Below are 23693 nucleotides of genomic sequence, written 5' to 3' on the forward strand. Positions count from 1 at the left end.
CCTATACTGCTTCTGAGATGCAGGCAGCAGGGTAGCTGCAGCCTACTGGCGCTGCCGTGAGGATGAAGAAGGTGAGCAAAGGAAGAACTAAGGGTATGCCATGTCCTAGCCCTCTCTCAGGTTCCCCCTGAAGTCTGGACATAGGAAAAGAAATTGGCTTATGGTCAAGACAGGAATGCATAGCAAGAAGTGAACCAGACCCAATAGATTTCAACACCAAAACCAAGGCCAGAGTCAGGAAAGCAGGCTTCCCTCTTCTGCTAGCAGCTCTTACAATAAGCGCATGATGAGAACAAGAAAGAATGGTCCAACTTGGGGGTCAGCATCAATTGCTATCTCATACACAATTCCTTCTGTCCTATTTGATCTAGCAGTCCTTCTGCTGTGTTTCTCCAAGGCTCAGTCATGCAGCAAGTTACTTCCAGGGTCCCAGGAGCATCCTGCCTCCTTCCCAGAGGTCTGGCCGCCAGGGCTCCGTGTTAGCTTGGAGAGAGCGCAGCTCTGCCTGTGCCTGGCTGTGGGCCCTGACCCACAGACCTGCCTCATCACCACAAACTTGTCCAGCCATCTGGGCTCTCTGTTTACTCTGGCTGTCATTACCCCACTCCACCCCCCTCCCCACACCAAAGCCAAGTCTTAAAAATCAGTTCTAGATATATGTCTGCAAAATATGAAGTATGTATACAAAATATGAAAGACTTCAGGAGCCTGAGTCTTTAGAAAAAGCTGGGATTTTAAGAAATAAAGGCAAAAAGAATTGCTTTATAATCATGAAAACTGGCAACACTTCAGACACTCTTTAAATCAGCAAAAACTGTAAATACAAGCTCTTTGTTGAAAGCCCTGTTCCCTGAAGGCTCCAAATTGTTGGAGGCCCAGAGAACTGAGGCTGCTAGTTTCTGTACTACTGTGCCGCTTTACAGTGACCCAGTTCTTAAACCACATTTCTCTTTTTCCCCTCTTTCCCAGGCCACCACAGAACCCCCAAAAAAGAAGCCGGACCCCGTGACTTCAGAGACAGTGGTGATCTGGGGGCTGCGTCTCTGGCAGGTGATTGGAATCTTTGCCATCTTTGTCCTGGCAGTCAGTAAGTCGCAATTCTCTGCCTTGCACCAACTAAGCACCTCCCCAAGTAGGACCTGTTCCTGACCCAAGGAGGACTACAGACCACATGGCCATGGCTGGGGCTCTTTGGTCTCTGGAGTCACAGGGCTACACATGAGGGGTTGCTGCAGGCAGGGTGGGATCTTTGAAGGACCTGTAAGTTGGCCACCATGGCTTCATCTGGTAATGCATGAATCAGTGGGTCCCAGCTGGTGGCATCTCAGAGCAGAGGAGAGGCTGTACGGTTGTGCTGCAGCTGGGATTGCTTTGCCAGATGCAGTACCACATGCAGCCCAAGATGCACATGACAGCCATGGTCCTGCCCTGTCACACAATTTGGCAGGAGTCCCACCCTCTCACACAGCCCTGTAGGTTATGTGTGATCTCTTGTGGGGTTGTCCCACATACCAAAGCAAAGAAACCTCAAGAGGTCTGCAACCTGGACCAGATCTGGCATTTAGGCACCTCGCCTCTGTTCTAGGTGTTTCATGACCTAAATCTCTTTTTTGGATCCAGGCATTAGGAAACCACTGGCTCAGACCTGGTGACTACAGTGGGATGGGATCAGGCACTCCCCCAGCACGCTTTTGAGGATCTGTCTGGGTATGACTGATTCCCCACCACAAAGTCTTCATCCAGCTTCACCCCCTTGCAGGTCACTCTGGGAACAGTATTTAATCCAGCTGCACTACTCAATGCACACTACTTTCACTGGCTTGCTTTTGGGAATGTCACACAGGACACTGTCAAGACCTTATGAGAAGAGACCTTATGAGGAAGATGAGATTTCCTGCTTTCTCCTTGAGCCAGTTATACTGTCATACTAAGAAACTAGATCCATTTGATACAAGCCGCACTTGATAAGCTGTTTCCTGCTTCCCATCTTCGTGTTACTCTCTAGGCATCTGCAAAGTGTTTAATAAATACATTGCTTCCAGCATCTTTCCAGGAAATGATGTTACACTGACTTGCCAGGAACTCCCTTGATTGTTCTCTTTTTCCTGTTGCACAGGGACAGAGCTTGTCTCCAGACCTTGAAGGCAATTACTATCAGCTCAGAGATTGCCACAAATCCTTACCCATTCTAGGAAGGCTTTCATCCTGCCTTATGGCTTTAGACATACCTGAATCTCCTAGACATTTTTTAACCTTCTTCTGATTCTGGCTTGTAGTCCTAATTGCTTGTTAAAATTAATTTCATACACAGAACAACAAACCATTTTAAGATGACTAAAGGAAAGAAGGCCTTGAGTGCCTTAGTTTTCTGCATCACTTTTTCTGCTCTTGTTCATCATTAAGTAACAGGTCTCTTCTTTCCTATTGCCTTGGCCAGTTTGGCTAACTGTAATTCCACTCATACCTGAGCCCTCCCAGTTTTTACTGCTCTGCTCCGGCTATTCCTTTTTCCCCCTCATCCTTTGTTACACATCCTTATTCTCATTTTCCCATGATTACTTCTTGATTTCTCTGCTCAGGAAAGACTCCTGCTGAGGCTCTAATGGTCTCTCATTCTGGTCCCCAGACTTCCTTTCAACAAGTACAGAGTAATATCATCCCCCGCCAGCTTTCCTGCTCTTATATTTTTCCACTTTTCTTAAAGACACCCTCATGAACTGCTCTTTTTCCCACGTCTTCTCCTTCACTCTGTCCTTCTCTTTTGCTTGCATTCTCACTTGCTCTTCTTCCTTTGCTTTGAGCAGTGAACTTTGTCAATTAATAGTCATTTCCCCTGTTCATTTTTAAGCATGTTTCCTGCTGAAAGTCAGGAGAAAAAATAGGATAGACTTCCCCCTGAGAAAAATGGTTCCTTCCATACTAGAAAGTTAAAGTTGTCCAGGACATTTCCTGGTGTGGAGTCCGGCAGGCATGAAACAGCCAAGTCCATAATCTTTAAACCCTCTTACTCTCCAAAACAGGGTGGCTACATTCAAACCGCTGGTGGAGAATGATCCCGGGCCATGCCAATGCTGACTTACGGGCAGTTGTTGTTTGGGAAAGCATGAGTTTGCTGGACGCGCTCCACAACACCCTAGTGTCGACAACTGTTTTCTAAGGTTCCTTGCTGCTTTTTAAATTTACTGCTAAAACTGCAGCTGATGCAGTATCTAGATGTAGCCCTAGTTTACTCAAAGAACTTAACAGGCTGTGTTGTTTTCTCTGCTGATATGGGTGAAAAAAGCCACCTGTTGTTACCAGAGTCTCCACTTTGGCTGCTGTAAATAATCTCTATCAGTCCGTCCCCAATATCTTTCCTGTTATGTTCCCATGCTCTTTTTAAATCAGAAATATTCACCTTTTCAAAGCAAATACAAGCCTTTTCCTCTGTTTTTTTTTCTCCTCATTGCCCTTTCTAGGCAGATAACACACCCTACATCCAACAAAGCCTCCAGGATAAGTACTCTTAGGGGTTTTTAACTGTTCTCAATCAGTGAGGCATATGTTAATTCATCACATGCCACAACACCCTTTGCAAACAATTGCAAAAAACTCTGTAAAGTAAACACAGCCAAATATTTAACCCTATGGACTCCCTAGAATGCAGGGAGCAGAGATCAAAATTAACACTGGCACATTTAAAATACAAGTAGTCTTGTGAAGGGGTTTATTTGGTTGGTTGTCTTTGGTTTGGAGGCATCATACTGTAAACAGTTCCCCTCCCCCACCCCCAGTAGGTCTGATTATCTTGTTTTTTGTTAGAAACTGGCTTTGGCATTACCAACTTATTTAGGATTAATACAAGCAAGAAAAATCTCCCATGCTGGCAAACTAACACATCATATTTCACACCAAGATGTTCCATTTGAAGGAAAGAAGCTAAATTTTCTTCAGTTATCTAAAAAAAATCTCAATAGCAAGAAGCAAACACTCATGACTGTTCATCATTCTGATGACAGCCCAGTAACAAAACTTACTACAGAAAGCATAAAAAGTTACAGCCCAGGTACTTAAAACAATGAAAGTGGCAAATAGTGAGAAGCTATATTATTTTGAGGATCTGAATTTAGCCAGACTAATAAATGGGATATGTGCCATTCATCTATAAAGTACCATCTGCTTTAAGGTTCAAATTCCCACTGACACACTTGGGTGGTTTAGGTTATATATTACCAGGAGTGGTATTTTCTAGGAAACTGCAGGTTTTCAGCTTGCTAAGTCTCAGCTCTCATCAGAGAGATAAATAGATTCAGTATGTCACAACAGGGAAAAGAGCCAGTTTAAGGCTCTGCTTCTCTGATACAGTCTTTTTGTTTGAAGAAACTGTTTCCTTCAAAGGACAGAGTGAATTTGAAAGCACCTGTACCAGCTTGAGCTATATAGTCAACCAGCTTTATGAAAACAACATATTATACAAGGAAACAATTATTACCCCAAAATAACCACATCAGCCATCCAGGTCAAAATGTGATAGGCTTGAACCTAACAACATGTGTTTAACTGGATTTTGCAGTCAGTTCTCACCCATTTCTCGCCTTTTGCTCCAGCCACATCTCCCTCCTCCTCTCCTTTGCATTCCCCAAAGCACTGGTGGTTCCCCAGGTTTTCCCAGCAAAGTTTCACCTCCCAGCAGCAGACACAGGTTTTCCGTGTGAGCAGGGTCTTGGAAGTTGTCTTGATATCAGCCTAGAACACAGGATAACACTTAGCTTTTCCAAGGTGACCGCAGCTGGAGAAGAGCTTTTGTGTGGTTCCTCTCTGTGGTTGCAGGAGCACCATCACCCTCCCAGCCAAAGCAGGAGCTGGCACAACCAGAGGCAGAGGCATCCTTCCCAGGGCCTAGGCCTGATCCCATTGGCTTACAAGCTCAGCTCGTTATCAGGGCTTTAAGGCCTTCAAGGTGTGTCTGCTTTGTCATTTGAATTCAGATGAGGAGTATGGATTTGAAGCGAATGTCCCTTCCTACCTCACACTGATTCTCATCAGAGTGGACGTGGGACACTCAAACTGTATTCCTTTTGGATGAAATGGAAGTAGAAGATATGCTCCAGAAAGACGTGGTCCCACTACGCACCAGTTGGCGTTGTTATAATTGCTAACAGCACCCACACCAGCAGGACCGGGTTAGAGCTACTCCAGTGAAGTGCACCAAGCAAGGATGGCAGGTCCCCTGTGCTTTCACCTCACAAACCCACTCCTGCTGCACCGCAGGACTTGCAAACGTAGACGTGATTTAGGTGTAGTTTCAAACTGCTCTTAGCAACTTCCACAAGATGGCATCATCACATAACAAATGGTGGGGAAATGGTCAAATTCCAAACCCTGTTACATTTCCTTATTTAATGAAGAGGGGGAAAAAAAAGAAAAAGAACACATAAAGACTTATGTTGTTAATACATGTCACTGAAATGAATGACAAGTCTCTGTGGAGGTCTTCTGATCCACAACAAGGTTTTTAGGCAGTTTACAAGCCAAACAGGATGCTTCATGACTCTTCACCACCAGAGACCAGAAGAAGAGCTGAAATGTTTGCACACCTGTTAGTAGAAAGTTTTGCTGCTCCTCCTGGAGCAGCTGATGGCCAGCTTTCTCAGATGCCATACGAAGGCATCTTCCAGCCTCCTTCTGTCCAACAACCCATCCCTCTCCGTCTTTTTCCTTTGCTTCTGATCTGTGACAGGATAAAAGTCATGCCACAAATAAAACTTCAGGCATGTGGCAGCCCATTGGAGGAAATGTGGTTTCACAGAACACACACAGAGCATTCAGGTGGTGCTGGAGGTATAACTGTCATGGACATGCTGCTCGATCATGACATGATTCTTATTCATCTACTGAAAAATTCAGGAATGCTAAGTTTTTTGCTCCAGTCAGAGAAGGCCACATTAGAGCTCATTTTCAAAGCAAGAAGACCCTCTAAATGGAAAACTTGGAATGAAAGGAAGGAAGAAAAGCAATTTTTTTCAGGTGCTGCACAGAGCAAGTCAAGTCACTGCTGCTCTTCTGCCCACAAGATTTTTACACAGTCATTTGCCCTTGGTTAAAGGAAACTTTTCCTTTTAGACATTTTAATCAGGTAGAGCAAGACAGGCCTAATGCCTGGCAAGCGTCATGACAGTGTGCCTTTAAATCCTTGTCAGGCTGCCTCTCAGCATCTAGTGTAATTCAGCCACACTGGGTTGCTTATTTGAGTACCGGCTGATAAGACAAGAGACCCCCGGGATGCAGGAGCATCTAGCAGTGACAGCTGTGGCATCCGGCTCTCTTCCTAGGAAAGGTTGCGATAAGACAACAGCGGGACACCCGAGATGAGATTAGCTGTCAGGAGGATTTGATTTGCTCAGGAGAACTGCTATCTTCTTGCTGCGCCTGCTTTTTTTTTTTTTTTTTTTTTTTGTAGAACCTCTGAATGAGAGACTGAGGCCCAACAGTGTCGCTCTGAGGGGATGGGACAGAGTCCCTGAATCTTGCATAGCCTCTTTCATCCACAGAGCTCAAGGGTTTTGCACAAAAGCAATTATCCTTTGAAAACTACAGTGCTGTGATGGAGGAGAGGGTGGCCCAGATCAGTCTTTGGGAGAGCCAGCACCTGGGACCAAGACTTGACTAGTGTGCTCTCTACTGACTCCCTCTTTCCTTCCCCAGAGCCATCACAACCACCATCAACATTTTTAAGCAGGCCTGTGGGCTATTTATTTTCCTTACTGGGTTTTACTTTGGTTTCAAGGTCCGAAGCCTGCTGGTTTCCATGTTCCCATCACTCCCAGGTCTGGGGTTGGCAGCAGCACACCAGGGAGAGAAGTAGGCAGCGCTGCACATGCCTCCCAAATCTGGGAGCACCTCTTTGAGCACTGGTTTCTGCAGGAATGGTCCAACAAATAGGTCAGGACACAGGGCAAAAGGCCTCAATTTCCATGCTGGTACATCCCTTTGGAGTGAAAGGCATAAGTAGAAGGGAGAGGGCATGAAGAGGAACCTGGAAGCAGGGACAGTGCTACGAATAGGAAGTAGTGCCCTTCAGCTCCTTCCCAAAGTCCACCTTCACCTGTATTGTGCCAGCCAGATGTAGACCTTCAACCAGCTGTATTTCAGGTACCATGGTCAGGGAGAGACCTCTTATCATCTGGCTTTGAATCCTTACACAGTTGAAGAGACAGTGTGAGGGAGAAGTTAGGATGGTCTAAGGGACTTCTGGCAGGAACCTTCTCTGAGGGGTGGGGTGGCAGCAGAGCTGTTATCACATACCATTGCAGCTCTCCAAGTGTGGATTCATGCTTTGTGCTCTGCTCAAGCTGAAGTCTGAGCTGGCTGTGAAAGGTACCTGATTATCATGCCAAAGAACCGCTGAGCTTTCTAAGTTTAGGGTGTGCACTAGATCACCTTATCTCCATGGGTGAGGGACCTTTAATTCATCAGTATTATTCAGGGTTGGTGTTTTAGTGGCATCACTGTCATCAGAACAGCTCTGGGACCATGGAAATAGGTTTGCTCACAAGGGCATGTAGTCTTCAGCAGGCTTAGTGCTACCGGGGACTAGGGCTTACCTGGACGAGCAGTGACAGGACAGTGAGCTAAAGCAGAAGCTTATTGCAAAAGTAGGAGGCCCAGTTCCGATCTCTTTTTTACTGCATTTGTGTCCTTCTGCAAGACTTACTAGAGACACTTTCCCATTCTCACCCATGCCAGTCAAATGGTAACACGGAGCCCCAACCAAGAGCAGCAGTGATTCTTTTCTGATACATAGCCTGAGGCACGAAAGCTTGAAGAACCAGGTCTGCCCTGAGGAGCAATGCTTAGGACTGACAGAAGCAAGACTTTTGCATGTTTCCCCGTGTAAACTGAGTCCTTCCCATGAACCTGGTTCAAGAGGAGTATAAAATAGTGTGAGGGCACAGGTGAGGCTCACATTGAACAAACAGGTTCCTAGGAAACAAGTATTATTTAACAGGCATCAGCAAAGCTGTTGAACTGCATTCTGTTAATTGCATTCAACTTGTTTAATCTGAAGTGTTAGAGGTTTTGTTTACCTTCTTGATGCTGGTGTTGAAGTGCAAATACCAAGCAGAAGACTTACATCATTAAATAACCATTACTTTTTGGATGGCAAAACTAGACAGATGTTTCCACTAATGTGCAGAATTTCCAGTGAAACGCAGGTGATGGAGACTGGCTCAGGGGTGCTTCACATGCTGATTCTGACAGAGGTTTTAGTTATATATCTTCAAATGCTGCATCACCAGCAGCAAAGAAGATGACATCTTGCCTAGACTATGAGAAACACTCATCAGGGTGCACAGAATAGTACATGCAGATATGAACACAAGGGGAGGAGGTACTGTCCCTTGTCCAAATGGACATGCATAAGTCATGAGACAAGGGGTGGTTCTTATCATGGGGAAAACAGCTTAAGCCCCATTTTGTCCTGAGACCAACAAAATCTTGTTACCAAATGCAATAAGTTTTCTTAGGGCCTTTTCTATTAATGTTTGAATGTCTTTCAGAGTTGTTGTGCATTTGCATGCCTGGATAATAGCCCAAGTTCCCAAACTTGTAGCCACCAGCATATGCTCCTCAAGCTGAGCACAGAAAGGGATGTTTAGGAGAAAGTGACAAGGTCCTTTACAAAGCAATGGCCATTTTTTTGTATTCTGATGAGTAACAACTAAATAGTCTTGTCTTATTATCTTGATAATAAATAGCCTATGCTGTTCTCGTTTTATACAATAATGTTATCTGTAGCTTCCACTGTTATGCACATCAACACACCCACCCACATGTAAACACACTCAGGTCAACTACAAAATTTGCTGCTGTGACCTCCAACAGCTAAAAAGAATTGGAGACGCCGCTGGCCAGCAGTGTCTTCTCTTGAATGTGGCAGCTTTCCAGTTACACGGAGAGGGCTGTGTCTGGAGCCTGCAAGGGGAAGGACAGGTATATTGGACTATAGCAGGGGCAGATGTCTTCAGCACAGCTCCTTCGTGTGGGTTTCCCCACCAGCTGGAAGCCTGGCCTGTTGCCTCATCCTCCCTCTTGCTCAGTGACCATACGTGCTCAAGGCAATAGGGATCGCAGATTTGTGCACATGCAGACTGTGGAGTCACAGATGGGGGTTGTGAGGAAAGGTTGCCTTACTGTATTGCAGTGCATGAGGTGCATGTGTACAGGCTTGAGAGCTGCATGGGACAATGAATGTCTTGCAGGGAATGGCTTCATGGATCTGAAAGTGAAGGCAGATTTGCAGCCTTCCTGGACAAACTCCATTCACCACTTGATTAACTGTTCAAGTTCTGATTTACTATTGCACTTGTTATCATTTCAATAGACCCTCATAAATTTTAGTCTCATTCACCTTTCATGTGCAATTTCATGCTCGGACTCACCTGGGCATTATCTCTATCTGGTGTGGAGAATCAGTAAAAAGCCACTATCTCATGCAAAATCCAATTAACATAAACCTAAAGAACGTAAGGATTTTGCTAATTCTTGAGACGGGGTAAATAACATCCAATAACCTGCTCCTCAGCTGGTGAAAATTAATGTAGGTAGCAGACATATATTCTTTGCAATTAATTATGAGTTAGGATCTGCGTGTAAATGTAGGACTACACAAAGTTTGTGCATGTGTGTGAGAGTGAGGAGACAGGTCTGAACTGCAGAGATTGGATCCCAGTCTGGTTCTAATCTACCCAAGTCACTAGGTGAGCTGCAGGTTTAGGGATCCTGGGTTTTGCTCCTAGATCTAGTTTGACAGAAAAGACAGGCTCGGCTTGTTGACTATGTTTTGAATAAATGCCTGACAACAGGCATCTTTCCTTGTTAGACAAAAGAATCATTCTTAGATCCTGCCTCACACGGTTGCAGTATTGGCTCCTATTTGTGACAGATCCTCTCCTTGCATGGACACAATGGAGAAGATTCAGTCCCACATCTCTTACACCCTGGGATGGTAAATGCCATCCCTGCGAGAAGGTTAGAGAGAGCTCTCCACTTAACTTCTGAAGTTGCTCTGCCAGGCGTAAAGGACCCCCAAGAAAGAGACAGAAAGTTTAAGATATCAGCAGCTTTGTTAATTAAGGGCTTTTGTTAATTAATAGCTCAGATCACCAGCAACAGTGTCTAATGTTGACTTTGTCACCAGGATTCCTCTCAACCATCTAAGACACCTTCAGGTTAGACATCTCTAGCGACCAGTGGAAAGAAAAATTGGGAAAATTAATCTGTTTTAGATGTTTACTTTAGGATGAGATGAACTGTGCCCTCAAGCACACTGACTACCCTGACTGGATCTACACAGATGGGACAGGGAGCCCCCAGTGACTACCCATTTCTACCCATTTTCACCAGTGAGCTCAAAATAAATACAAAGAGGCTGCTGTTAAAGCTGTCCTCCTCCTTGCCAGTAGACAGGAGGGTGGGAAGAGAGTTGGAAGGAGCCAGACGGGGAGAGTTAGCTGAGTACTGAAACAAGAATACAGTGAATACAGGTGGAAGCAAGGAATACAGAATAAATGGACCTTCAGTGCCTGAAAAATATCTTCAGAGCACAGTGGACAAACAGTTAAACAAACCCGTTCAGGGTGATGCTGCAACAAAGAGCTATTTGGATGTATTACCAGGGTAAGTGAGACAGAGGAAGGTCTTTTCACCTCTGTCTGCTGTCCTGGTGAGATGCTTGTGCCTATGTACTAAAACAAATGCTGAAAAATTCAGGGCTTGTAGAAAAAAAAGTCAAAAAAACCCTCACCTCTATTCAATGCCTGGAGGCACTGAAGGTCTTCCAGCAGGCCTCTCCCTGAACGCAGTCTGTTTAGCTTGTCGGAAAGAAGATCAAAAGGCCACTTGATTGCAGCGTTGAAGGACTTTAGAAGGAAAAAAAAAATACTAAAGGTCTCTTCAGGCTAATGGGTAGATATAAAAGCAGAGTCTGGAAATCAAAATCAGGTCAATTCAAATGAGAATTTGAGAAATAAATGTGGCAGGGAGAGTGATTTAGCACTGCCACATTCTCCACCTTTCCCCAGAGTAATGCAGGATTCAATCCAACACAAGTTATTTCACTGAGGCCCTCATTAAACATAGTAACTTGTGATGTGCAAGGAGGTCAGATGATGTGATCTAATGGTGCAGACAAGCATTCATTTCCAGACACCAGGAAAATATCACATGTAGCGGTGTAGTTAAGCTTGACGGCTGAGCAAATATTAGAGCAGCCTTGGCCCCTTGCAGCAGTCCTTTCAGAATATCCTCAGGGCGTTTTGCAAAGGTGCACATGTTTAAAAACATGTTTTGCTTGAAGTCATATTGTAACTGCAGTGTAAAAGTCCTTGTTCTTTGGCTTCTAGTTTTGCTTGCTAGGAAATTAGTACCTAATCAGAGCAGTAGATTTTCCTTGAAAGAGCCGTATGTAACAGAGTGGAAAAAGACACAGGGCTGAAGAGGATCTTGAGAGGGCATCTAATCCATCTCCTACCTGGATTTTAAAAAACTGATGTTTTCACCATCTGTGCCTCACTCTCTTTTCTAGAAGAAAGCAGTTCCTGAGTCTCCCTTTCTGTCATCTGAACCCCAAACTGGGTCACCACGTCGAAGCATTGCATACCCTTTAGAGGGAAAGCCTCACTCTACCGGACCATGGGTTCAGGGACCCTTTCCGAGACACATGGAGCTCAGCAGGAGCTTTGGTAGCTGCTGTAGCATCTTTAAGTGGGATGGTTCAGGCACTCGTAGCAGCACGGTCACAGCAGCTGAGCGCTCAGGATGGACCAGGCTGATGAGCAGCCACCCAAGCACTGACTAGCTTTATTTAAGACTTTAATAGTTCTTATTGAACTTTGCGCTATCATGACTAATCTATTGTTAACACCACTGTGAGTTGTTTGGATTGCCTAAAATACGCTAACCCGTTCCTTAAAAACAACTTCCTACTCATACAGCAAGCAGCTCTCCAGGCTTCTCAAACAGCATTTACACACAAGTGCTGCAGTTAACTTGCCATTGAATACATCTGCATTAATTGCTTGCATTATTAACAATGGAATGGCTGCCTAATTAACTCAGAGGAGCACGGGCTACTTTGCTAAATGTTAATTAAATGCTTCATTGCCAGACTGTGGTTTTTTTCAGCTTCAAAGGAAGCAAACCTACTGTGTATTGCAACCAATTTCCATTCAGTTTATGGAACTGTTCAGTTCTCAATCATAGCTCTGCTGAATTAGACCAAACAGACCCTGGAGAAGATATTTCATTTATATCTTTCCCGGCTCCTAAGAGAGCCAAGTCTTTCTGCTTTTTAAATTTACTCTCCAGGTAAATCAGAAGCAACTGTGTTACAGCTGATGAGCTAAATTGGCTTTAGTGAGAAGAGAATAGAGACCATGAACAGGGTAACTTGGCCACATGTATATTTGGTTTAAGCCAGTATAGCTACTCACAGTCTTATGTGTACGGTCCTAGCTCTACCCAATTAAAAAACAAAATATTTTAGTTTAAGCTAGCTAGAGTATACATACATACAGTCCTTATTTAGTCATAGGCATCTAATTGGTTTTGGTGGCAATTATGTATTTAACTTTTGTTCCAAGCCTGTACTTCAGGTGATGTTTTCAAATTACAGTTTTTATGGTGCCATTTCTCAGGTCCTCAACCATTTGCAATATTGCATATGGATATTAGGAAGATATAAAAATAACAAAAACATGTTAAAAATCCAGAAAGGAACAAGTCTCCAAGTTCCTTATTATTTCTCAAGTCAGAATTTTTTAGTATTTGCTGAAGGAAGATAAACGTACCAATTATAATATTTCTTTTGTCACCATAGATGGCAAGAAGTTGACTGCTTTCAAAATCCCATTTCATAAAGGTTCACAAATTATTTGTTTCCTAGTTGAAAAATTACATTTCAAATGATCGGCCTGGCAGAAGCAATGAAAAATGATTTGCCATCTTGTAACTTTGACTCTTCAGTGTGGAAGGAGAACACCATGTGTAGCATCAGGCCTGACTTTTAATTTAAAATATAAATGTTCCTTCAGAATAGATGGCTGAGCTCAACCTTGTAAGTCAGGGAATTGAAAAGGAAAAAAGGTGAGAAAGTGATTTTGAGAAGCTAAACAGCAAAACAATCCACAGCATGTTAATAAAAAAGACAAGACTTAGATTTTAGTTGTGCATTTAATGGAAGATGCTTGTTATCACAGTATCACAAGGCCATATATTCTTAATACAGAGGAGGTGAGAAAAAAAGGAGAGAAATGCAAATAATCCCACTACATTTTCTAGCCCAGGAAGTTTCTTCTTCTGCCTTATGTAGTTTGATGAGCAGAGAAACCAAGAAAAACGTCACCATTTCAGTTCTCGATATTGCTTATCTTTATGGCTCTTCCATGGTGCTAATGGGGCAGTGATGCATCTTAGGAAGATTGCTTTAAGCTCCCTGCAGTGTCAGACAAGCATTAAGGTAATGGTTTAGGCTGCATTTTAGAAGCCTTCTCAATGATCAAAACGAAAGTTGAAATCCTGGAAAGGAAAAGGAGAGCCACAGCATGAGAGAATGAGACTAAATATTGTTTGATAACAGCAAGATTAAAGCACTCACCTGGGGAATAAGAGATCTGGTGAATATTTAATATAAAATAAATATTCAAGACTTGAAGTCAGGTCATCTCTCTGCCAGAAGAGAGGCATAACAGCTAATTCTAAAGTAACATCCAAGCAAATTGGTCCCACAAATACTTCATCCTATGGACCCAGAATCAAAAATGATCAATTCATCACCACTTGACTGAGTTGTAGTTAATATTCCTGTACATGATTGTACCTCAGACAAAAACTTTTGGTTTAAACTACTTTCATTGCATATATAACCCCCATGAATGTTTTAACTGTCTGGTTTTATTTCATAACTCTGCTAGTCTGAGAACATGGGCCCATCAGTTAACGTGGCTCAGCTGATAACTGGTAGTGTCCTAAACTTGTGGAAGGGGGTTGATTTGATGTTTAACTCTCAGAGAAGACAGTATGGTCCAATTCTAGATCTGTTCTTATACGGGAATGGATATTTTTAAATAACAATCCTCACATGAAGGCTAAGTGCGGACCTTTGGATCCATAGTCTGCATCCCTGAAAAATGGCAGCATCGTTTCTCCAGGGAAGGAAATGCATTGCATTAACCCTGTCAGGGGGCAGCAAGGGCAGGCTGCTCCCTATGGGAAGGGGAGCCGGGACCCGAGCGTGGTGGCAAGGATGGCAGAGGCCGTGTCCTCAACAAGGGCAAAAGCAGACAGAACAGGTCCAGTGACTGTAGCCAGGTTCAGCCAAGATCACCAGACAAGTCCACGGTGATGAGGCAGGTCTGAGGTAAAGCCAGGTAATCAGGTTGGCAAGTCAGGGTCAGGCTCAGGTGTAGAGACAGAAACTGGGGTCAAATGCATCCCAGGGATTGCCAGGCAAGTCCATAGTGACGAGGCAGGCCCAGCCGTGAAGTCACGTCCATGTGTCAGGGTGTGCAACAACCAGATATGGGGCCAGGCACGGGCACAGCTGCAACACCACTGCAGTGTGGCTCAGGTGGGCACCAAACACGATAGCACCAGCTTAAAGTCGTTCCCAAGTGATGGAGCGGGGAGCCTCCGCTGAAGCTTCTTCTAACTCTTTGAAGGCCACCAGCTACGTCATCTCTAATGTGGCCCTGAGCCCAGGTAGCCAAACCCCTGTAAGGGTGGTGATGGTGAAGATGTGCTCAGGGCCCTTAACAAATACTTTAAATTTCCCAGGTTGTCTTCAAAATGGAAAAAGCTCTACTCTTCCAGTGGAAGGTAATGTTAAGGCTGGCATTAACAAAGGCGTAGGAAGCAACATGGGTTACCTTGCTTTGCTCTCTGGTTCGCTTGATGGATAAATTATCAGTAGAGCAAACATAACATCTCAGTGCTCTGAAGCAGGGCACAACATAAATGCTGGTAGGACAGATCTAAACATCTTCTAACAGGCAACAAACATTTCATTCTCAACTTCCAATAGAGGAGATTCACCTGTTCTAACTAAGGGAATTAATCTGCATGCCTAAATATAGATATCTAGGGACATTTGGGCAGCCCCACAATACATTGTCCGGCCTCTGGCTCTTGCTGCAGGGGATCATGGCTCTCCCACATGTGTCAGGCTGGTCATTTTAGGAACTCTTTGTAGTTAATGGGAAGAAACGCAGCTGCAGCGAATGATTTATCTGACCTATCTTAAATGTCTGTCTTAAAATGAGATTAATCACCCTGTAGAGATGCCTCATTCTCTCCGTCAATGGTAAAGGGAGCTGGGAGAGACTGGCTGAGACTCTAATCTCTAACTATTCAACACAGAAAGCCGTGCAGATGAATTCCACCCACACTGTCTCCTGCATGTGAAATGGTCTGAAAAGCAAAGGAATCCAGCAGCCAGCAGCTCCCCACTAGCAACGATATGATCGTTCCTTTCACCAGTTTCAGTGGCCTAAAGCTCCTGCACCAAAATCTCATTCACTTGCCTATTCTTTTACAAGGTAATAGCACTTGGTCTAATACTTAGCTCTCTTTGTGGATCAAGCTATGCACTAAACATAGCTTGCAGTAGGGTTGGAAATAGGAATGGTACTCTATTATTTTCACATAATCCTCTTGCTCCAGGGGCTGATTATGAATCATTTCACATCCAAAGACAACATAAGTCCCCAGTACCGCAGTGCACCGCTTCATCTCTATTCAAAAGTTAAACAGAGAGCCCAGCTTATGAGTTCATGTAGCAACTACCATTTTTGTCTTTAGTAATAGAAAAGAAATATAGGTGCAAGAGATACAACAGCCCCTGCTCCCTCCCCCAGGGCTAAGCCAACTACTGTGATGTTAGAGAGCATCTTCTCCTTGACTTTCAAGGACATTGATTAACCCCGTTTTGCTTGAAAGCTGACAGTTTCATCATTTATCAATCCACAGGAAAGGTGGTGCTAATTTTCCTGATTTTTTCTCCCATATAAGCAGAGGATTTCCCTGCTTAGCTGAGTTCCAGAGTGCTTTTAGAAAAAACAATAGAACTTGATTTAAAAGTGGTTAGAGATAAAACACGTACCCCATTCCCCAGATAAATCGTTTCTCTGCTTATTTTCTCCATTAAAAATGTATACTTATTTCTATTCTGACCTTAGCTTGATTCCAAGTCCAGCTGCTGGATTTTTTTTTTTTTTTTTCCTCCCAGGCTGAAGAGGTCTCTGCTATCTGTCTGAGATGTAGCAGGTTTTGTGGGCAGGTGCACAGTGAAATACTGCTGCACCGAACAGCAGGGCAGAGCCAGCCATGCGCTTTCCAGATGTGGCACATTACCCACCTACCAGCTGCCAATATTGTGCTGCCAGTAGTGCCATATGGACATTTCACTTTCCTTTAGCGAGACAAGTAAAAGCTCCATTACCCCCAGCTTGTTGCTGATCCTCGTAGAACAGCAAGGATAAAAGCATCTTGATTGCTTCCCCAATTACAAGTTGTTACAATTTCATCCTGTTTTAGGCAATTCACTTCAGCTTCAAGTGTCTCGTCCTGTTGTGACTTTTAGGCGGCCTTGTGTGTGATTCCACTACCGCACCTCTGCAGCAAACTGCTTAAGGAGAGAAATATATTTTGGCAGCAAAACTCAGCAAAGGGATAGAGGAGCTGCTACGTTTTGTTTGGTAACACTACGCCAATTTTGATTAAAACACTAAGAAAAGTTCTACTTTCCTTTTCTTTGGGGAGGCAGGGTATGAAGGGGTCATGCAGAGCTTGCTCCTGGCTAACACGATCCCCCTTTTCTTAGGAGAGGCTGGATGGATGAAAAACAAACTGGTTTAGGGAAGAATATTTACACCACCAAAAGGTCTAGGTGCTGGTGTTGTGCAGGTCCTCTGCAAAAGTGCTTTTACTCCTGGTTAATGAGAAATGCTCGCTCTTGGAAACAAATGTACAGATTATTTCCCTCTTTTCTTTGAATTAGTCTCAAAGGTCTGATACATCAGTCATGGTGATATAAAGCCAGGGGAGCTGACTCAACTGATGAGGTGTAGAGAAAATTGGACACATGCTCCTTTCTCATAGCGTTGATACAGGGTGGGGGACCGCCAGTTAAAATAAAAGACAGAACATGGAAAACTGGTCATATGACATATCTTCATGCAGAACCCATTTCCACAAGGTATATAAATGAGGCTAAGAACTTAACTAGATTTGAAAGCTATGCTTTTATTTAGAAGAATCCCCTAAATTTTTTAAGGATGCAAGAGAAAAAGGATTGAAGGAGGAAAAAGCAACTCAAAAGTTCATAAAAATTATGAGATCTCATGCTTCCTGACATGTGTTAGTAACCTATGGACCAGCTAATTTTATGATTATCCATTTCACAGCTTCATTGCCCTTTTCCCTGAAGCTGCAGCTTTGTTGTTGTCGGTGGTGGTAGGTGGATGAACCAGTGATCTGATCAAGCCTGTGAATTCATATAATCTAAGCAACCAATCAATAGCTAATTCATTATGATGAATTGTCTAAATCATGATTAGATTTACAGATGGAAATTCTGAAGAAATGTATGGGTTTAAACATGAAGGGAAAATATATTTTACTAGGTGTAAAGGCATGAGCTGCATCCTTAAGTCGTGAAAAGAAGCATAGAGCTTGGAAAGAAGCATGATGGAACAGTGAGAACATGAAGTTGGGATTTAGGAGCTCTGGATTCAATTCTTGGCATGCCCAAAATGGATTTGGATGAAAGTCAATTAAGGCATAGACTGAGCTGTTGTTCTAGATCTAATTTGAGGGGTTGACAACACTACCGTCCCCAGTTCCTCATCACTTTTGTCAGGTGGAGGTCCACAACCCCACGGCCTACCTGACACAAAAATGGATGGCTAAAATGTGGTTTCAGGAACCTCCAGCTGGTAACAGTGATAACACACTGCTGAAGGATGATAGTAACATCTCAGTTGCTGCTGTCATTTCCAAAGTGATAGTGAATTTATGCTCTTAGCGCTTTTATACCCTTTCCCCCACCTTGTAAAGTAGGATGATACTTCACAAATCTACAGGGTGGTCATGAAAATAAAACTAATGACTGTGTTGTACTTAGGTGCAGTAGTGGTGTGTATGGTTTTAAGTGAACATTTTACATCGTATTTGGTGGGGAGCACATGCCCAGTCCATCACCACAGCTCAGCTGAAGAACAATATTTCTTTATCTTTGGGTAACTCAGTTGCTTCAAGCTGTGTGACCATATCCCTCAGCCAGCTACTTCCACTAATGTAAACAGCTCCCACTTGAGGAAACTTCACTGAAATTTCCTTTCTTCCTGATAAAGTCTCTTCACTGTGATGGGGCCAGCCTGCGCTAAACAGAGCTCTGCTGATCTACACTGAGTGCCCTTGTTTTTCTCTCTGCTTTCCCAGTTATCACCCTGTGCTGTATCTTCAAGTGCCGGATTCCCCGGACAAAGAAAGAGATAGAGGCACGATACGCTCAACGGCAAGCAGCCAAGACGTACGCAGACAAACTGGAAACCGTGCCACCACTCAACGAGCTGACAGAGATCCCTGGAGGTACATCCCATGTTCACACCTACACATAAAAAACATCTCCTCTTTGGGGTTGCTTTACATATGCATGAATGCAAAGAGCTAGGTCTTCCCTTAGTTATAAATCACAATGGCTCCCTTGGCACAATCACGAAGATTTTGCCATGGGACAGATTCAGTAAACTCCTCCCATTTTCATGCACTGTTCTGAACCTGGAAAATTTGTGGCAGCAGGCATGGTCATTTAAATAAAAGAGCTAGTTTTTCCACCGGCACAAATCGGGGTCACTCCTTTGAAGCTCATGTTTAAAATTTCCTGAGAATCTGATTTATGTTAAGCACCAGTTCCTGGGGGGGAATGTCAGTAGGAAGAAAAAGGTTTGTTAGAGTTTCACATTACCCATAAATGGCTTGCCTAATGGGACGACCAAGAGTATTTCTGTGACTGGTCTCCTCTCCTCTCACTCATCTTTCCTGATTCTGTACCCTAGGCTCTACTGAAAGTCTCCCAACTCTCTCTGGTCATGTCCAGTCCAGACCTCTCAACTCTCTGCCTGTGGTGAAAGAAGAAGATGAAATGGCCCTGCAAGGAAATTAGGGGGACTGCCTTCCTGTCTGTCTGTCTCTTTGGCTTCTCTTTTCTGTGGCTTCCAACAAGATCCATCACACCTTGGACTCACTGCTTCTCAGTTCCCTTTCTGTGCTTCACCTCTGTTTTCTCAATTCCTTTTTACCAAGATATCACTCTCTCTCTCTTTCTTTTTTTTTTTTTCCTGTTTCCTGTGGCTCTGAAAGACCCGTGGTCTGCAGCTTCATAGCAGCTTGGATTTTCACTAACTCAGTGATGCTATAGTCATGCAACTGGGGAAAGAGGCAGATAACATAATTGGTAAAATTTAGACCTTCACCAGCAAAATACAGAAATATGTGCTTGACAGTAGGCACTTACACATAGCTCAATATTTCAGAGGTGTCTAGCCACCTAACTATACCTATACTGTAAACTGAGGATGGCCAGACCATTCTCAGGAACTGAACCCAAATGGCAAGAATAAGCTTTTGCCCATACTATTAAATTGTGTTCACCTACAAAGCAGAGCGTAGGTATCCAAATGGCCTGCTGGAAATCATCCCTGACTCATGCTACTCTTAAACTGTGCCTGGGAGAGTAGTACTTGGCCTAGCCCAATACCATGTCAGAGATCTTTCTCGCAGTTCAGTAGTGTAGGCAATCTAGTACTTACACTAGAGTAGTACCATTTAGTAGTTGGTATTATTTAAATTACTGACACAGACAGAGTCTTTGAAGAGACGGGCCACAAAACCTGAGCCTTTCGAATGAACTTTTGCTAAGTCGCTTGAATAGCTTGTGATCATAATTTGCATATACCTATTGCAGTCATTGGAGCTGTTAGAAGTTACTTTACCCCAAGCTGATCCTCTGGACAGGTTTAAGGTTAACCTCATGTTAATGTGCTTTGTTGAGTTCAGACCTTAAAGATGTGCAAAACACTGGGGCAAGTCCCGTTTCCAATTCTTCTATGGAAGTCAGTAGTTGAAATTAAACTTTAAAGTCAAAGTCAAAAGTCATCCAAAGGTCTAGTTAATACACTCTTACTTGTACGAGCAATCACACATGGAAGTGTTTAGTACTGTATCCTTCAATTTCCTGCCCAAAAGATGAAATATCAGCCTCCGTAAGGACCAGCTATCAGTGGATTCCAGGGAGTGTGAAGGTCTGGCTCATGCCTGTAGACAGCAGAAAGCCAAATTAAACCATTTACTGCTGTGTCCTCTTCCTGCATAGCCATTACATATGGAAAGACCATAAAATAATGATGAAAATATCCCAAAGATGCAGAAAAGGTAATTGGCAAGGAGGATGGTAGTTTTGCCCCAGAAGGCTAATACATTTTGAACCCCTGTAAGCAGCCTTCACATCCCACAAATATGCCCACAGGCTGCATCCAAAAACTGCCTGTTTTGGTGTGGATTTAATTGGACAATGGTAAAATATTTCATTGCGGACTCATGAACAAGCTACCATAGCACAGCAGTTTTTGAGAAGTCAGCTGCACCATAAAGACTACCTAAGCTCCCACCCCGTGAAATGCATGGGTTGAGTAGCTGACTCTCTTTGATCTTGCAAGAGACCTTAAATTATGGGTCTGGCATGCTGCAGGGAAGGAGCCTGGTGGATAACAGGTTGCTGAGTGGCTGCTGATGTGGACTAATGGCTCGTGAATACATGTGATCTGAAGCTACCTAGTTCTTTGTGAAAGAGAAGTAAATCTCAGAACAAGAGTCTTCCCAAGCCACCCTGAAGGAACCAATACCTGGGGTAGGATTCATCCATCCACAAGCACACTATATGCATAGATGGAGATATCTGCATCAGAGCTAGTTCTCTAGACTGCTTTTATCCACAGTGAAAAGAAAAAGGTTCTCAAGGATGTGGCTCCTTTCATGGTAAGGGGGGATGCTAAACTATAATAGGTAAATTGTGCCTTAAAAGTGCTTGTTTATCTCCAGTGACTCTAAAGGAGACCCTTAACCCCTAAACATTAGATGCAAAAGCTTTGTGTGATCAAGCTCACTGGTTTGGCCTCCTTCTGAGATTAGTCTGAATGCTGTACTCAAAAGGGTTTCACTTCGTGAATCAGGCATTTACAACGGAAAGTATACAAACTTTGGGGTCTCTTCTCTGTCCTACTGTTTGCAGATGTGCAGAGTGTAACGATCTGCCATGTCACTCCACTGGCATTTAGCAACCCACCTTGACTTACATATTAATGAAATAAAATGTATGTATCAGTTGACTATTTATATATTTATACCATGACAAACCCTGGTAGTCGCAGTCAAGGCCAGAGAGATGACACAAACAATTTCAGTTACGGAATGACTATTAAATGCTTTAAAGATTTCTGAGTGGAATGCTATTAATGATGAACACATTATAATGGTTAAATACTTTCATTTCTTGGCATTTTCTGACTCTATCCCACATTAACTGTGACGGAATATTCTAACTGCCAAATGGCTCTCCATGTGCTTTTTTGAGTGTCATATACAGCAACCCCTTTTTCTGAACACAAATAAAATGGATTTTAGGGTTCAGTGTATAAAATATTATGTACAATTTCCTTCATGCATTTCTGTCTCCCATTTTGCGTGAGAAATACAAGCAGGACTTGGCTCCTGCTCTAAGTGGAGAAGTACCAGGACTATGGCCTGGGAGATCTTTGTGTATTCTGGACTCAGGCAGCCTCAGCTGACTTTTCTGGGAGTTCACACGGTTCCTACTGCTTTTCTCCAGGAAGCATACAATCTTTTTTTTTTTTTTCTCCTTGTCTCATATGAGATGTCAGGATTTCCCCTGCAGTTGTTAGGAAGAGTCTGCATTATCGCCCTTCCATTTGTATGTTCAGATGAATTTCCAGCTTCCAAGACCAAAGGATGATATTTTATATTAGTGTGCAGGCTGTGGGAATATTTTAGGCAAACATAAGAAATTCAGGTTTGATTCCCCCTCCTGTAATACACTGATGCAATCTGAAAGTGGCACTACAACAATATATAGGAGTGGGAGATACAGGACTACTAAAGCAAATTAGATGGCAGAGGCTCCAGGTGAGGGTTGAGACATCTTACCAAGGGATCACACCTTATCAAGTTACCACCCGAGCCAGTGTGATACTTTTAAGGTGATTCTTCTCACCAAGAAAACCAAGAAGGGTTAAGTAAAGACATTATAAGAGTCCTGTATCTATTATGGCTTGTGTGTTAAAACACAACAAAACAGAACCAAATCTGCACTCGGGTTGCTATAGGCCTGTGGTATGTTGCTGCCATTAATTACAGTAGCAGGATCTAGGTCTGGGGCAGGACATGAGCAGAGCCAATACTGTAGCCCTCTGCAGGGCAAGTCATCTTCTGCTTGTCTGTGAGCAAAGATTCCCAGGAAAATCCCAACTGTCCACTCTTATCTGGAGGAGACACACCCCCATGCAGAAAAAAAAAAAAAAAAAGGAACAAAAAAAGAACAAAAGAACAGGCCAGGGTTGTATTGAATTACATGAGAGATGTTTCTGTACCTTCTCCTGGGAGACAGCTCCACACTGTATGTCATTTTGGGGAAATGCTTATGGACTACACTCATAATCTTCATGAACCAGCTCCTACCAACAGAAGCAATTTCCTCTATAGAGCCACAACTTAGCTCTTGAAATTACTATTTCTGTTTTATCTCATTAGTCTTTCTTCTCAAAACAAAGTTATGAAAAGCTGCTGGTCAGCGAGCAAAAGTTCTGTATGGACAAAGTCCCAGTAAAAGTGTTTTTCCTTTGTCCAAGATTTGCATGGGGGGAGCAGGAGTTTTGTTCCCTCCTTGGCTAATATCACCTTAAGTTAATTACCTTCCTGTTTTCTTTTTCCATCTCACATACAGCTCAGGTGGCAGAAGAAAAAAAAGAAGAAGTTCCCACTGTATCTGGAAAAGTAGACAAGGCGCAGGGCAAGAAAGATGGCTCCAAAGACTCCAAGAAGAAGGAAAGTGAAAAGGACCAGAAAGAAGAATCCAAGAAAGAAGGGAAGGATGGGGCCAAGAAGAAAGAAGGAGAAAAGGGCGCTGGTGACAAGAAACAAGGTGGTGGCAAGAAAGGTGAAAAAGAAGCTGAAGCAGAAAAGTCAGGAGGAAGCGCCAAAACTAACGGCAAAGCTGGTGGGAATGCCAAAAATCCGGGAAAGAAGAAGTGACCCTGCTACAAGGCAGTGCTGACAGTCTTCACCTGACTTGGGGTGGGGGAGGTCACTGTCAAATTGCTGTGGGTAAAGCACAGGGAACAGATAGGACGTGCTCCCTCCATATATTCAGGCTGTTGAGTGCCACTGGATGTACAGATTTATTATCTTTTAAAGACCGTATCACTGTTTTTGGTTTTTTTTTCCTTCACCAAAGGAAAACCTGGCTATACTGAACCTTGTAAATAAAATTTACTGTGTGTTATAACAACAACTGGAACCAAACTGAAGCCTGGAGTGAGAACCAGGACTTTTGATAAGTATCGTATCGCACAGAGACGAAGACC

General features: G+C 43.5%; 1 protein-coding gene across 1 annotated transcript; it reads left to right on the forward strand.

The window, feature by feature from the left end:
* Nucleotides 1-62: 62 nt before the first annotated feature.
* TMIE (transmembrane inner ear) lies at nt 63-23361 on the forward strand. Its single transcript, XM_067292222.1, has 5 exons — nt 63-71; nt 970-1087; nt 18478-18627; nt 22902-22910; nt 23066-23361. The coding sequence occupies exons 1-5, from the start codon at nt 63-65 to the stop codon at nt 23359-23361; spliced, it is 582 nt and encodes a 193-aa protein (XP_067148323.1).
* Nucleotides 23362-23693: the final 332 nt, after the last annotated feature.

This window comes from Apteryx mantelli, chromosome 2, assembly GCF_036417845.1.
Source record: "Apteryx mantelli isolate bAptMan1 chromosome 2, bAptMan1.hap1, whole genome shotgun sequence".
NCBI lineage: Eukaryota > Metazoa > Chordata > Aves > Apterygiformes > Apterygidae > Apteryx > Apteryx mantelli.

Bases quoted from the DNA above. Each gene is read 5' to 3' on its own strand.
- TMIE (XM_067292222.1), top strand. The intron at 1,088-18,477 runs GTAAGTCGCAAT...CTGCTTTCCCAG, and splicing joins CATCTTTGTCCTGGCAGTCA to TTATCACCCTGTGCTGTATC.